Consider the following 13481-nt stretch of genomic DNA (forward strand, 5'->3'; position numbering starts at 1 on the left):
CAGTGGTTCCACCTTTTGCCTCGCAAGCACAAGGACCCGAGTTCGATCCCCGGTACCAAAAAAAAAAGAAAGCATATTCAGCAGAGACCATAAATGACCTACAAGGCCCAAAATATTTATTTTCTATTTACCTCTTTGCAAAAGTTGGCTAACTTCTGCTCTAGAATGATGTCAGTATTACATTTATCACAATTATAACTATTCTCCTTTGAGTCTTTCATCAGTATTTTAGTCTATGAGTTCATAAATTTACTTAAAGTTTAGCCTTCCCTGAGGTTGAGTTTCATAGGTTTTTACTCAATAAAGAAAATGCTGTTTATATTATAATTGTTTGTTTGTTTTTGCCATGCTAGGACTCAAACCAAGAGCCTCACACTTCCTAGGCAAGTGTTCTACCACTGATCCACACCTTGCCCAGCTTTCCTTATAATTCCTGTAATTTTAGGTTTCAAACATGTCTGTTTTCAGTATTTCTACTCTAATAAATTAGTTCATGCCTAACACCATTTGTGATTTTTGTCCCTTATGTACATATCTCAACTACAGCTGTGCTTTTCCATACTAAACAGGCCCCATTCTTTGATTACTTGCTTTTGTTGTTGTTTTGTTTTATTTTGTTTTGCGTACTAGGAAATGAACCTAGGGCATAGTGCATGAGAGCCAAGCTCTGTACTACTGAGATGTATCCCAAGCCCTTTGGCTGCTTTCATGTGGACGCTTGTCTAGCACGTTTCATCAGTGTTTAAACTATCGTTTAACTCCCTGTTTCTCTTCAAGATTTGTAAAGTATTCCATATGTATATCATTGTACAAGATTCATCTGGGAGATTTCCAAGCCACCCTTCACCCATCCACACAACTCTTTTTTCAGTTCTCTAGACAGGCATTCGTTTCCTGATCCACAACACAACCCCCCAGACACACACACACACACCCAGGTTCAGACGGGATCAGGTGCATTCAGGGTGGTATGGCTGTAACACACCCAGGTTCAAAATCCCTGCTGTGATGAGCCTCGGTGTGGTGTGTGTTATGTTTGTTGTGAGGGATATTAGGGCAGAAAAGAGGGTAGAGAATCAGTCACCTTTTTTTAGTGACAAAAATATGGAGTAGAACAGATCTGGATTCCAGTTCTTGCTTAGCTACTCACAAGCTTATTTAACTTCAGGCAAATTACTTACTGTTTATTAAATGACATAAGGTATGTGAAGTACACGGCATTTGGTGCAGACTCAATGTCAGTTCCATCTTTCTGTCCAGTATTGTTATTGAAAACTCTTAACCTATACCATGAAGATGTAATTAAATTGATTTCTTATTTTAAATTGGTATTTTTATAGTGATTCTTTCCAAATAGTCACTTTTTTTTTTTTTTTTTGGTACTGGGATTGAACTCAGGTCCTTGCGCTTGCACAGCAGTGGACGAAACCACTGAACTAAATCCCCAGCCCACTTATTATTTTAAAGAGTAAGGTTTCTGTGTTTCTTACTTTCTTTAGGTACAAACTGCTTCATGTTCTGGAATTTGATTCAGATCGTAGGAGAATGAGTGTAATTGTTCAAGCATGTTCAGGTAACCAATTTTAACTTTCATGAATTTTTATTTACCTAATAAGAGCTTGATAACTTATTTTTTCCTTTTAGGTGAGAAGCTTTTATTTGCTAAAGGAGCAGAATCATCAGTACTTCCTAACTGTATAGGTGGAGACATAGAGAAAACGAGAATTCATGTAGATGAATTTGCTTTGGTGAGTATAAATTTCTATGATTTAAAACCTGTAAGCCAGACATGTTGGCACATGTCTGTAATCCTAGCACTCAGGGAGGCAGAGACAGGAGGGCTGCAAGTTTAAGCCCATCCTGGACAACTTGCAAATTTAGCAAGACCCTGTCTCAAAATAAAAAAATAAAGGACTGGGAAATGTACCTCAGTATGAAGGCCCTCAGTTCAATTCCCCAGTACTACAAGAAGAAAAAAAAGAAAGAAAAAGCTCTAAAAGACATACTTAGGAAAATTTTAAGGCTCCTTTTTTTTTAATTGTCAAAAATTGTGGAACTTTGCAGTTTTGTTGCACTATTTGTCCACTCCATTCTTTATATAAAAACTTTTTTATTCTGCTAAAATACAAGTTTTCTCATCAACAAACCAGTTGCAAGGACCATCATGTTTGTTTGTTTGTTTGTTTTGGTGCTGGGAATTGAACCCAGGGCCTTTGCACTGAACCACCTTCCCAGTGCCCCCACCCTTTTTCATTTTTTATTTTGATTCCTGGATCTTTTTTTTTTTTTCTTTTTTCTTTTTTGGTACCGGGGATCAAACTCGGGACCTTGTGCTTTTGAGGCAGGTGCCAGAACCACTGAGCTAAATCCCTGACCCTCATTTTTTATTTTGAGACAAGAGCTCACTAAGTCACTAAGTTGCCTGAGCTGAGCTGGAACTTTGGATCCTCCTGCTTCACCCTCTCAGAATGTTGTGATGACAATTGTACACCCTCATACCTGCCTTCAAACTACAATTTCAAAAGAAGGTTTGGGGCTTGGGATGTAGGTCAGTGATAGAGCACTTGCCTAGCCAGTTCAATGGCCTGGGTTTGATCCTTACCACTGCAAAAAAATAAAAGAGGATTTAGCCATGTGGAACACCATGCACCAAGGCCCCAGCCACTGAGCAGGCTGAGGCTGAGAATCTCTTGAGCCCAGGCTGGTCTTAAATTCATGAGTTCCATGAGTTTAAGTTCCATGAATTCTCCCACCTCAGCCTTTTGTGGCTGGACTGTAGGTTTGTACCACAGTACCCTGCTAAGACTGTCTTTAAAAAGAAAAAAAAATGGCCAGGTGCTATGGCTCAGTGATGCAAAGCCTGCTTAACATGTACAAGGCTGGTCTCCATAGAAGAGGGCTCACTAGGGCCAGGGATTTAGCTCAATGGCACTGTGCCTACCTCTCAAGCGCAAGGTCCTGCGTTCTGTCCCTAGTACCAAAGAAAAAAGAAGAGGGCTTACTAAAAGAATATAGGATGCCAGGCGTAGTGGCACACTCCTGTAATTCCAGCACTTGGGAGGCTGAGGCAGGAGGATCACTGAGAGTTCGAAGCCAGCCTGGGCTACATATACATAGTTCAGGGCCAGCCTGAACTTCAAAGGGAGACCTTGCCTCAAAAAAACAAACAAACAAAAAAAGAATGTAGGAAAATTTGAGAATGTGATGAATTTAGAGGAATTATAAGTGATCTAGCCACTTTGGAAAACAGTTTAGCAGTTCCTCAAAAGATAATTTCAGGGGCCGGGGATTTAGCTCAGTGGTTCCCCTGCCTGCCTTGCAAGTGCAAGGTCCTGAGTTTGATCTCCGGTACCAAAATAAAAAAGATAATTTCAGCATCTCCATTCCTGGGTACACACCCAAGAAAATTGAAAACGTTAGTCCACACCAAATCTGTGTATCAGTAATCATTAGCAGCATTATTCTTAGCCACCAAAAATGGAAAAACCCAGACACCCAATTGATGAATGGATAGATATAACTGTGGTATGTCTATATTATAGAATGTTATTTGCCATTAAAAGGAATTAAGTACTGATATATTCCACTATAACAATAAACCTTGAAAAAACTGCTGAAAGTAGCCAGTCAACAAAAGGCTACATGAAATATCCAGAAAAGGCACATTCCTAGAAAGCGAATGGATAGATCAGCAATTGCCAGGGACTGGAAAAAGAGAAGAGAGGTGAGAGGCAAGTGTGCTAATGGTACAGGATTCTTTTTGGAGGTGATGAAAATGCTGCACTGTACTTGAAAATCTGCCAAATATTGACGTTAGTGTTTTTAAATCTTCCCTTCTTAGTGTTTGTATTAGAACATTATTATGGGTTTTTCTGGGGAAAATAGCAAGAAAAAGGAATTATCTAAGCCTTTGGATTTTGATACCAACTCTCAGAGATTAAGAAAAATTTGAGCCCACTGGAATCATATAATCCAAAATATATTAGTAAATTTTGAGTGAATTCCAATTCACTGGCAAAGACATAATCATTCATTTGGGCAAGCCCCTCGGTGCATGCCTGTAATTCAAGCTATTTAGAAGGCTGAGGCAGGAGAATGGCAAGTTTGAGGCCAGCCTGGGCCACTTTAGTGAGACCTTGTTGCAAAATAAAATGTAAAAATGGATAGGGATATAGCTCAGTGGTAGAGTGCCTCTGGGTTCTACCCCAAGTATTATCCCCCCCAAAAAAGTTTGATAGATCTAGAAAATATAGTATGTTCAATAGTATTTTTCAGAGTTCTTTATTTGAAAGGCAGATTTTGTCTTTCAGTGAACCCATAGGAAATTATGATCTCCTTTACTTAGAAAAATAAATCTTACAAATTAGTTAAAATGGGTTTGTACAGTAAAGCAAGTGAATAGAACCTGGTGCTGTTTCTCTCTAAATAGTCTTGAAGGTACAATATAGATCTTTCTAACTTTCCACGTAACAGTTTTTAAATCACAAATGAGGTACCTTTTTTGGTCCTTTCTAGACTCTCATACTGTATAATTCAATAACCTTAATCATTTTAAGCAACTTTTTAAAAACTGATGAGAAACTGAAAGAGCTCTTGATAACATGTAATCCATAACTCAGATCTCTAGGGCTCTGAAACACTTCATTTCTTTCCTATCACTAAGGTATAGTACTTTTTAAATTGTTTATCATTGAATTTTTTGGTAATGAGTTCTCAGTTCGGGGGAGTTCATTTTTGTTTCACTTTTGAAGGGCTGAGAATTGGAACCTAGGGTCAATTTATTTCAGTAACTTTTTGGTTTTCGTTAGTTGTGTTCAACTTTGTCTTTGTTTACTTGTTTTAGAAAGGGCTAAGAACTCTGTGTATAGCCTATAGACAGTTTACACCTAATGAGTATGAAGAGATAGACAGACGCCTGTTTGAAGCCAGGACTGCCTTGCAGCAACGGGAAGAGAAATTGGCTGAAGTCTTTCAGTTCATAGAGAAAGACCTGATTTTACTTGGGGCTACAGCCGTAGAAGACAGGTAAGTGTCAGATAAATATCATTCCAATTTTAGTGTATGTGCTGCTGAAGCAAACACAAGTGTCAGATAAATAATCAGGATGATTTTTCTTGTGTATTTAGCCAAATGTTCTGATATAGTAAACAAATTCTGGTTGTTAACATCCCATAATAATTTAGTATATTTAAAATAAAGATAATTAAAGCCTTGATTTTCCCAGTCAGTATATACTGTTTTGTTCTAGCCAGGTATCTGAAGTAGGTGAAAGAAAAACAATGAAGTCTAGTTCTCCCAGTGTGCCATAGAGAGACATTAAGACCTGCTTAGTTCTCCAGCCTCACCTCCCACCACTGCTTCCTTTTACTTTATGCTTCAGTAATACCACACTGCACAGCAGCAATAGTGAACACTATTCTGTTTTGTGTATTTGTTCCTCGGTGAGGCTCTGCCTTCTGCCTAGATGATCCTTTCCTTCTCTATCCAGTACAGGGTCCTGAGTTCGATCTCCTGTACCAAAAATAAGTCAAATATAGCTCAGATACTCCACTCCTGAAAGACCTTTCCAGACACATATTTTTCTTCTTCAAGTGTCTGTTTTTTGAGGGCTTTTTTTGGTACTGGGAATCAAACTCAGGACCTCGAGCTTGCCAGGCAGGCGCTCTGCCGCTGAGCTAAATCCTCAGCCCTAGTCTTTATGTTTGTAGGTTCTATTATTATAGTTCTATTATTATATGTTTGTAGTTCTAGTATTATGTTTTCCATGGTCTAATTTTTTAACTGTAAGAGTGATTTAAAGCCAAACATGGTGGCACACACCTGTAATCCCCAGCACTCAGGAGGCTGAGGCAGGAGGATTGCCATGCAAGGCCAGCCTGGACTATATAGTGAGTTCAAGGCCAGCCTGAACTATAAAGTGAGACCCTTTCTCCAGAAAACAAATAGTGATTTGAAAGACTTTCTTATCAAGAGGGAGAGAGAAATCTCCCTTGACTTGAAATTTAAGAATTCCTGAGGGTGGGGATGTCACTCAGTGGCAGAGCGATTGCATAGCATGTATGTAGCTCTTGGTTCAATCCCCAGCACTGCCAAAATATATTAAGACTTTCAAATAAAATAGGAGTTTAATGAAAACTACATAGTTTAGTCTCGTGAAAATCAACTTTGTAGATACACTCTTAAAATGTGAAGTTGTAGATTTTAACTGGTTTAGATGAATACTAGTCCGTCCATTGTTTCTTCTGAATGGGAGAAAATTTCAGTTATATTGTTATACAATAACATTCCTACATTAAGTCCTGACTTGACTACACATATGCTATATGGTTTATAACTTAGCATGCAGTCAGAAAACTGTTTTTCAACCGATTTTGTTTCTTTGATTTTTAGACTGCAAGATAAAGTTCAAGAAACTATTGAAGCATTGAGAATGGCTGGTATCAAAGTGTGGGTACTTACAGGAGACAAACATGAAACTGCTGTTAGTGTGAGTTTATCTTGTGGACATTTTCATAGAACTATGAACATCCTTGAACTTATTAACCAGAAATCAGACAACGAATGTGCTGAACAGTTGAGGCAGCTTGCCAGAAGGTAAGAAGATCATTATCTGGGTCATGCAGTTATGGGGTCAGCAAACAGTAGCCTGTGGGTCAGAAATGACCCACTGCCACTGCCTCTTGTTTATAGTGCACAAGCTAAAAGTAGTTTCTACATTTTTGATGGATGAAAACTAATCCAAACAATATTTCATGATGTGAAAACTACATGAAATTCAGATTTCAGTAAGTTGAATTAGAGCAACCACATAAATTCAGTTACCTACTGTCAGTGACTGCTTTACCGTAGAGTTGAGTATTTGCAACAGAGATCTCCTTCGTCATTGCACACTGCTGCCAGGTGCCCTGCTCATCACACACAGACACAACTGTAACTCAGTAGTGTTTTGATTGCCACACATGGCACCATATTGTGACATTTTACAGTTTTTTATTGTCACTATACAGCTGTCATGAGAAAACAAGAGAAGAAAAATAAATTTTAGTATCACAATTTTAAGGCACAGTGGAAGGGAAGTTACTTTATTATTCAGTTAGTACAGTGTAAGATTCATTGCAGTTCAGTAGTAATCATTAACAGATGAATGTTTGCGATTAATTTTTTTTCTTTGTGGTACTGGGATTGAAACCAGGGCTTTGCACATACTAGGCAGGTGCTCTACCACTGAGCTGTGATCCCACCCCTGAAATGATTTTGATGGTAGGAAACATTAACTTTGAACCCCAATTAAAGAAAATATTCTCCCCCTAAAAGATTCATCCTTATCCTAAGTAGACCCCTTTTTTTTTTTGGTACCAGGGATCGAACTCGGGACCTTGGGCTTACAAGGCAGGGGGAGGAACCACTGAGCTAAATCCCCGGCCCGACCTCTATTATTTTTTAAAATGTACTCCTCGGGCAGGGGATTTAGCTCAGTGGCACTGTACCTGCCTCACCAGGTCCTGAGTTCGATCCCCAGTACCGCAAAAAAAAAAAAAAAAAAGTACTCCATTATTGCTTTATTTTCAATTTAGTCAATAAATTTTTTATTGGAATTTCTTTTCTCATTGTACAAGTACCTATATAACATCTTCAATTTTGCCTCTTGGCCCACAAAGCCCAAATCTGAAATATTTGCTATCTGGACCCTTACAGAAAACATTTGTTGAGCCCTAGTCAGACAACCAAACTGGGAAATTAATCTGCATTTTACTGCTCAAAATTATATTTCAGGGCCAGGGATTTAGCTCAGTGATTCCACCGCCTGCCTCGCAAGTGCAAGGTCCCAAGTTCGATCCCTGGTACCAAAAAAAAAAATTTATACTTTCTTTTTTTGTAAATCTGTTTACAGGGAGATCAGATTTATTTTGTACCTGTAACACAGTCTAAATTTTGAAAATAAACTAAGGAGTGCTTTAGTGTGAACATCAGGGTTGGGTGTGTGTATGCATATTAGATCTCCTACAAGTAGAAGTCATTTGCAGTCTTGTGATGCTAATCCAGAAAAACAAACCCAAAAAGGTCGTAATTTTTTTTTTTTTTTTTTTGGTACCGGGGATCGAACTCCAGACCTTGTGCTTTCGAGGCAGGCGGTGGAACCGCTGAGCTAAATCCCTGGCTGTAATTATTAATGTATACTCAGTGCTTTATTTATATTTGTTACATAGGTGTTAATATGGTACTGAAGTCTAGATTTCATCAAAGAAACACTTTTTAAAGAGATATTTTCAAAACTCTGTATTGCTGCCAGAAAGGTCTTTGCTTGAATGTAAAAAAGGCACTTGACCTAGATAATTATGCTGCAGTTTAGAAGCAATGTCAATACTATCCTGGCTGCTTAAATATTTAAGTACCATATGTCAAGAGAAAGTCCCTAAAACATAGAATTAATTACTTAAAGTCATTTACTTTATGCTTTCTGAAACAGTTTTTTCTTGATTATAAAAATAATGTCTGCTGGGGCCAGGGATTTAGCTCAGTGGTTTTGCCGCCTGCTGCGCAAGCACAAGGACCCGAGTTCTATCCTTGGTACCAAAAAAAAAAATAATAATGTCTACTTTAAAAATACTAAAAATTAGCTGGAGATTTAGCTCAGTGGTTCCACTGCCTTCCTCCCAGTCCCAAAGTCCCAAGTTCAATCCCCAGTAACAAAAAAACAAAAACAAAACTGTGGGGCTGGGGATTTAGCTCAGTGGTTCTGCCACCTGCCTCTCAGGCAAAAGGTCCCGAGTTCCATCTCCAGTACCAAAAAAAAAATAATTTAAAATAAATAAATAATATGACTTCAAAGTGTCTTACAGTTAATATAATTATTTTCTTTTAGAATTACAGAGGATCATGTGATTCAGCATGGGCTAGTAGTTGATGGGACCAGCCTATCTCTTGCACTCAGGGAGCATGAAAAGCTATTTATGGAAGTTTGCAGAAATTGTTCGGCTGTATTATGCTGTCGTATGGCACCACTGCAGAAAGCAAAAGTATGTATATATTATAAAACGTTCCATAAAGGTATTTAGATCTAAAAGTACTCTCTAAGATGAGTGCCTTTACATAGTTGTATTTGGTGGTATGCAGTGTATGACGCTTACTCTAGGAGTCAGTCCCTTCCTGTACTATGAATTTTAGCCATGTACATTAGACTTCAAGAATCCTCAGAGTAAATAAATATTCAAGTTTCAGGTATTCATAATGACCTAGAAAATCTGTATTGTCTAGCAGTTGTGGCCTTGCTGAAACACAAATCTGAACTGTAGTAACTTAACATTACCCAAATTAGTTACTTAACAAGCGAAGGACTCTAGGAGACTCAACTTCATCTGCACCCTGAGGTGCTTCTGTTGATCGCTGCTTATTCTTACGTTCTCTTGAATTGTAATTCTTTGTTAAAAGTGGTTATTGGGCAGGGGATTTAGCTCAATGGTTTCGCTGCCTGCTGCGCCAAGCGCAAGGACCCAAGTTCGATCCCCAGTACCAAAAAAAAAAAAAAAAAGTGATTATCAAGTGATAAATTAGGACTTTAGTAGAAAGTTGAAAGCCAGTTTAACTTGTAAAATTGTATATAAGAAATACTTAAATTTCAGCTTCCTAAGTGAAAAGATATGCACATTTTTATTTTGTAATTTCACATTTGGAATTTGAGGTTTTAGAATGTGTCCTTTACAAATATCCTGTGCAATGAACATCTAATACTACTGATTATTTCACATCTAATAATTCAGCATCCAGTTTTTTGGTTTCATGGAATTTTGTTACAGTGCCTTTATTATAATTATTGTATCCTAGTCTATGGAGACTAAAACTGGAGGTCAAACAAAACTAATGCCTAGGTACTTAACAAAAGTACATTCAAAAATTCTCCAGAAATCTGTTTTGATTTAATATTGATTGCTTTTTTAAAACTTCAGATTGCGTTTATTAAAGTACAATTTCTTGAGAAAAGAAAGTTTTACCTGAAAGAATTCAATTATGTGCAGTTTTTCTCCATGATTTTTTTTAAATTAAGATGTATTTAAATTTTTTTCGTATAAAATTCAAACATAATAATTGTTTTGTTATATTTCTGAAAACATTCCTAAAATCTTAATAAGACATCCCTCAAAAAAATGAACCCACTGCATATTATTGTCTAATATATAAGATTAAGTATTTTTTTCACTACTGTTCCTTCTGTAGTCATTTCAGATAAATGACATTATACAAATTTAAGAAAATTGAATTTTTATCATAAAGAACTGTTTCATTGTATGTCTTTCAGGTAATAAGACTGATAAAAATCTCACCTGAGAAACCTATAACATTGGCTGTTGGTGATGGTGCTAATGATGTAAGCATGATACAAGAAGCACATGTTGGCATAGGTGATTGATTTTTTCCTGAATTTTAAAATTTAGTTTTCTTTCTAGTTTATCTACTGTTTTTTTTCCCATAAATCACCATAACAATTTGATAACTTCCTGTACCGTAGATTATCTCATAAAATAATACATTTATAGAATTTCAAATAAGAAAACACATTACTCAGTAAAAAAATTCCTAAAACTACTTATTTGGAAAAAAAGTTGGACCCCTTTCCATTACTTACAGCAAAATAAATTTTAGATGGATTAAAGATGTGAATAATTTTAAAAGACTATAAAAGGTAATTTAAGAAGATTGAATGATAATCCTGTTATTTTAGTTGTGGAAAGAGCTTTTAAACATAATACCAAAGGAAGGAAGAACAGATCAGTATATGTGGTGGAGGTAAAAACTCCCCTAAAATAAATTTTGAAGATGAAATAGTAAAGAATATTTCAAAAACAGATGGTAAAGTCTTAATATTACTGATTTTTGAAGTCTTGACAAGTTAACACTCCAGTAGAAATAGGCAAAATGGTATAAACCTTTGTCTGTCACAAAATGAGAACTCCAGGGCCAGGGATTTAGCTCAGTGGCACTGTGCCTGTCTCTCAAGCACAAGGTCCTGAGTTTGATCCCTGGTACCAAAAAAAAAAATGAGAACTCCAAAATGAATACTAAGTTTATGGAAAAAATGTTCAGTCTCTTAGCAATCAAAAAAGGGCCGAGAATGTAGCTCAGTGGCACCACTCCTGCCTGGCAAGTGCAAGGTCCTGAGTTCTGTCCTCATATGGAGGAGGAAAATAAAGCTCTCTACCTTACCAATCAAAAGAACACAAGTTAAAATTATCTGTCAGACTGGCAACAATTACAAAGTTTGATAACCTGGAGTTGACAAAGATATAGATTAACAATCTTATACCATGTTAGTAGGAGAGTAAATTGGTATACCTTGCATTGTTATGCATAACAAATTTTAACTGTGTGCCTAATGACCTTGGAGTTATATGCCCAATTATGTGTTTTCTTCTAAGAAAATAACTGAACGTATTGATAAAGATACATATTATAAACAGTGTCCAGTAATTAACAAATACAGGTTACAAACAAATCTCACTTCATATACATTTCATATATATCAAATACACATGTACATACGCAAAATACTCTCAGAAAGATTCTAAGACAATGTAGACTAAAAACAGTGGTTTTCTCTAGGTGTTATGAATGAAAATGCATAAATTTTATGCCTGTATATTTTAGAATATTTTAATCCTTTCATGACAAAAATCCAAAAAGTTTAATTTTGAAAAATTATTTTCAAAAAACCCTTTTTTAACTTCCTTAAAAGTTACTTTCAAACTTGGCAATTATGCTTTTGCCCTTTTGAAATCTAAAGGATAATTGTAACCTTAAAAACTAGCTCAGTCAAGGAGTTAGCTCAGTGGTTCCGCCACCTTCCTCACAGGCGGAAGTTCAATCCCCAGTACCACAAAAAACAAACCAACAAAAAAACTATTTTCTAGCTAAAATGATTCACTGATTTGTTTATATATTTTTCTTTTTTAAAATTTATTTTAAAATTACATTTTTAAAAATTACCTGGGGTTTTATTTTGTTTTGCTTTTTTTTTTAAGTTTATTGGTAAATTTTAGTACACAATATGATGACATTCCAAAATTACGTATTTTTTTTAAAAACCACCCTTTAGCTTATGCATGATAGGATTTTTTTGCATGAGTTTGTTTTTGGTTTTGGGTTTTTGTTTTTTTGTTTGTTTTTTGTTTGTTTTTGGCACCAGGGATCGAACTCAGGACCTTGCACTTGTGAGGCAGGCACAGAGTCACTGAGCTAAATCCCTAGCTACCTAACAGTTTTTAGGTAAATTTGCATGTTTTTATTCAGTTTGAATATATTTTACATTTATTGGAACTAGTGAAGTTAAAGCTGTTATAGAATTCTATCAGAATTTTATTACCTGATACTTTATATTAATTGTATTTTTATTTTGTTATATTCTCTTTCTGTGAAAATACAGATTCCCCCAAAAAATGTACACTCACTCCAGGAAAAGAAAAACTTGTATAAACATTTTAATACTAAATTTATTGAGACATCATGAGACTAATACATGTTACCTTTGTCCTCTACGAGTACAAGAGGTGCTTAAAGTGGTGGCCACTGAAGCTTCCAAACATTTATTAGTACGACAAACTGCTGTTTGGATAACCTTGGTCATTGAGATTGTTGCACATGCATTTTCATTTTCTTCTCTAATGGCTGGCAGTGTAGTGGGTTTTTTGCAATACACAACATCCTGTAGGGTCCCTTATACAAGGGTAACACATTAACACATCTGTTGAAAAAACATACTTTTTTTTTTTTCCTTAAGTGTGTATACATTTTTTTGGTGAACTCTGTAGGTGTTGCACGTCAGGTATATAGTGTAGCTTTATATTAATTACATGTTTAAATAGAACAACCTTTTAGACAGCTGCTAGCTGCTATATAATATGACAGTGATAGCAAACCTGTGGCATGTGTACCACAGTAGCCTGTTTATTGCTGAAAGCTCTAAAAGGTTCACCATCATTGGAATAGTATATAGTTCCTAAGCCCAGGTTCAACTGCTATCGATAAGGTATTTACAGAGATATCATGAAAATTACACTTATTTATTATCAGTAAACATACCTTTTTCTCTCCTTTATTACAGGAATCATGGGTAAAGAAGGAAGACAGGCTGCAAGAAACAGTGACTATGCAATAGCTAGATTTAAATTCCTCTCCAAACTACTTTTTGTTCATGGTCATTTTTATTATATCAGAATAGCTACCCTTGTACAGTATTTTTTTTATAAGGTAAGTTTCATATGGTTTTTTAGTTAATCACTGATAACAGTAATTTGAAGTTTCAACTTAAGGAATGCTATAGCCATACAATTATTCTTAAAAATTGTTCCTGTAATTAAAAAAACTAACAGTGCTTTTGTAATAAATCTAGTTGATACTGTCAGAACAGAATCAGGGGCCAGGGGCCAAGGGTACAGGTGGTAGAATTGACTGAGAAAGGATATAAGCAAACTTTCAGGGCTGATGGAAAA

The 13481-nt window shown here is 36.1% G+C and overlaps 1 protein-coding gene across 12 annotated transcripts in view; it reads left to right on the forward strand.

Moving 5' to 3' along the window:
* Positions 1-13481, forward strand: part of Atp11b (ATPase phospholipid transporting 11B (putative)) — a 109329-nt gene that overhangs the window by 63665 nt on the left and 32183 nt on the right. For all 12 annotated transcript variants that reach the window (XM_087186602.1, XM_021254807.2, XM_021254847.2 and 9 more), the window contains 7 exons: positions 1500-1573; positions 1645-1748; positions 4844-5025; positions 6391-6594; positions 8864-9017; positions 10295-10397; positions 13094-13239. In XM_087186602.1, the coding sequence (XP_087042728.1) occupies positions 1500-1573; positions 1645-1748; positions 4844-5025; positions 6391-6594; positions 8864-9017; positions 10295-10397; positions 13094-13239 (967 nt within the window). The remainder of the gene's footprint in view (positions 1-1499; positions 1574-1644; positions 1749-4843; positions 5026-6390; positions 6595-8863; positions 9018-10294; positions 10398-13093; positions 13240-13481) is intronic.

This window comes from Heterocephalus glaber, unplaced genomic scaffold, assembly GCF_053883595.1.
Source record: "Heterocephalus glaber isolate CG9 unplaced genomic scaffold, H.glaber_assembly_v1.0 deba00001504, whole genome shotgun sequence".
In the NCBI taxonomy this organism is placed as follows: domain Eukaryota; kingdom Metazoa; phylum Chordata; class Mammalia; order Rodentia; family Bathyergidae; genus Heterocephalus; species Heterocephalus glaber.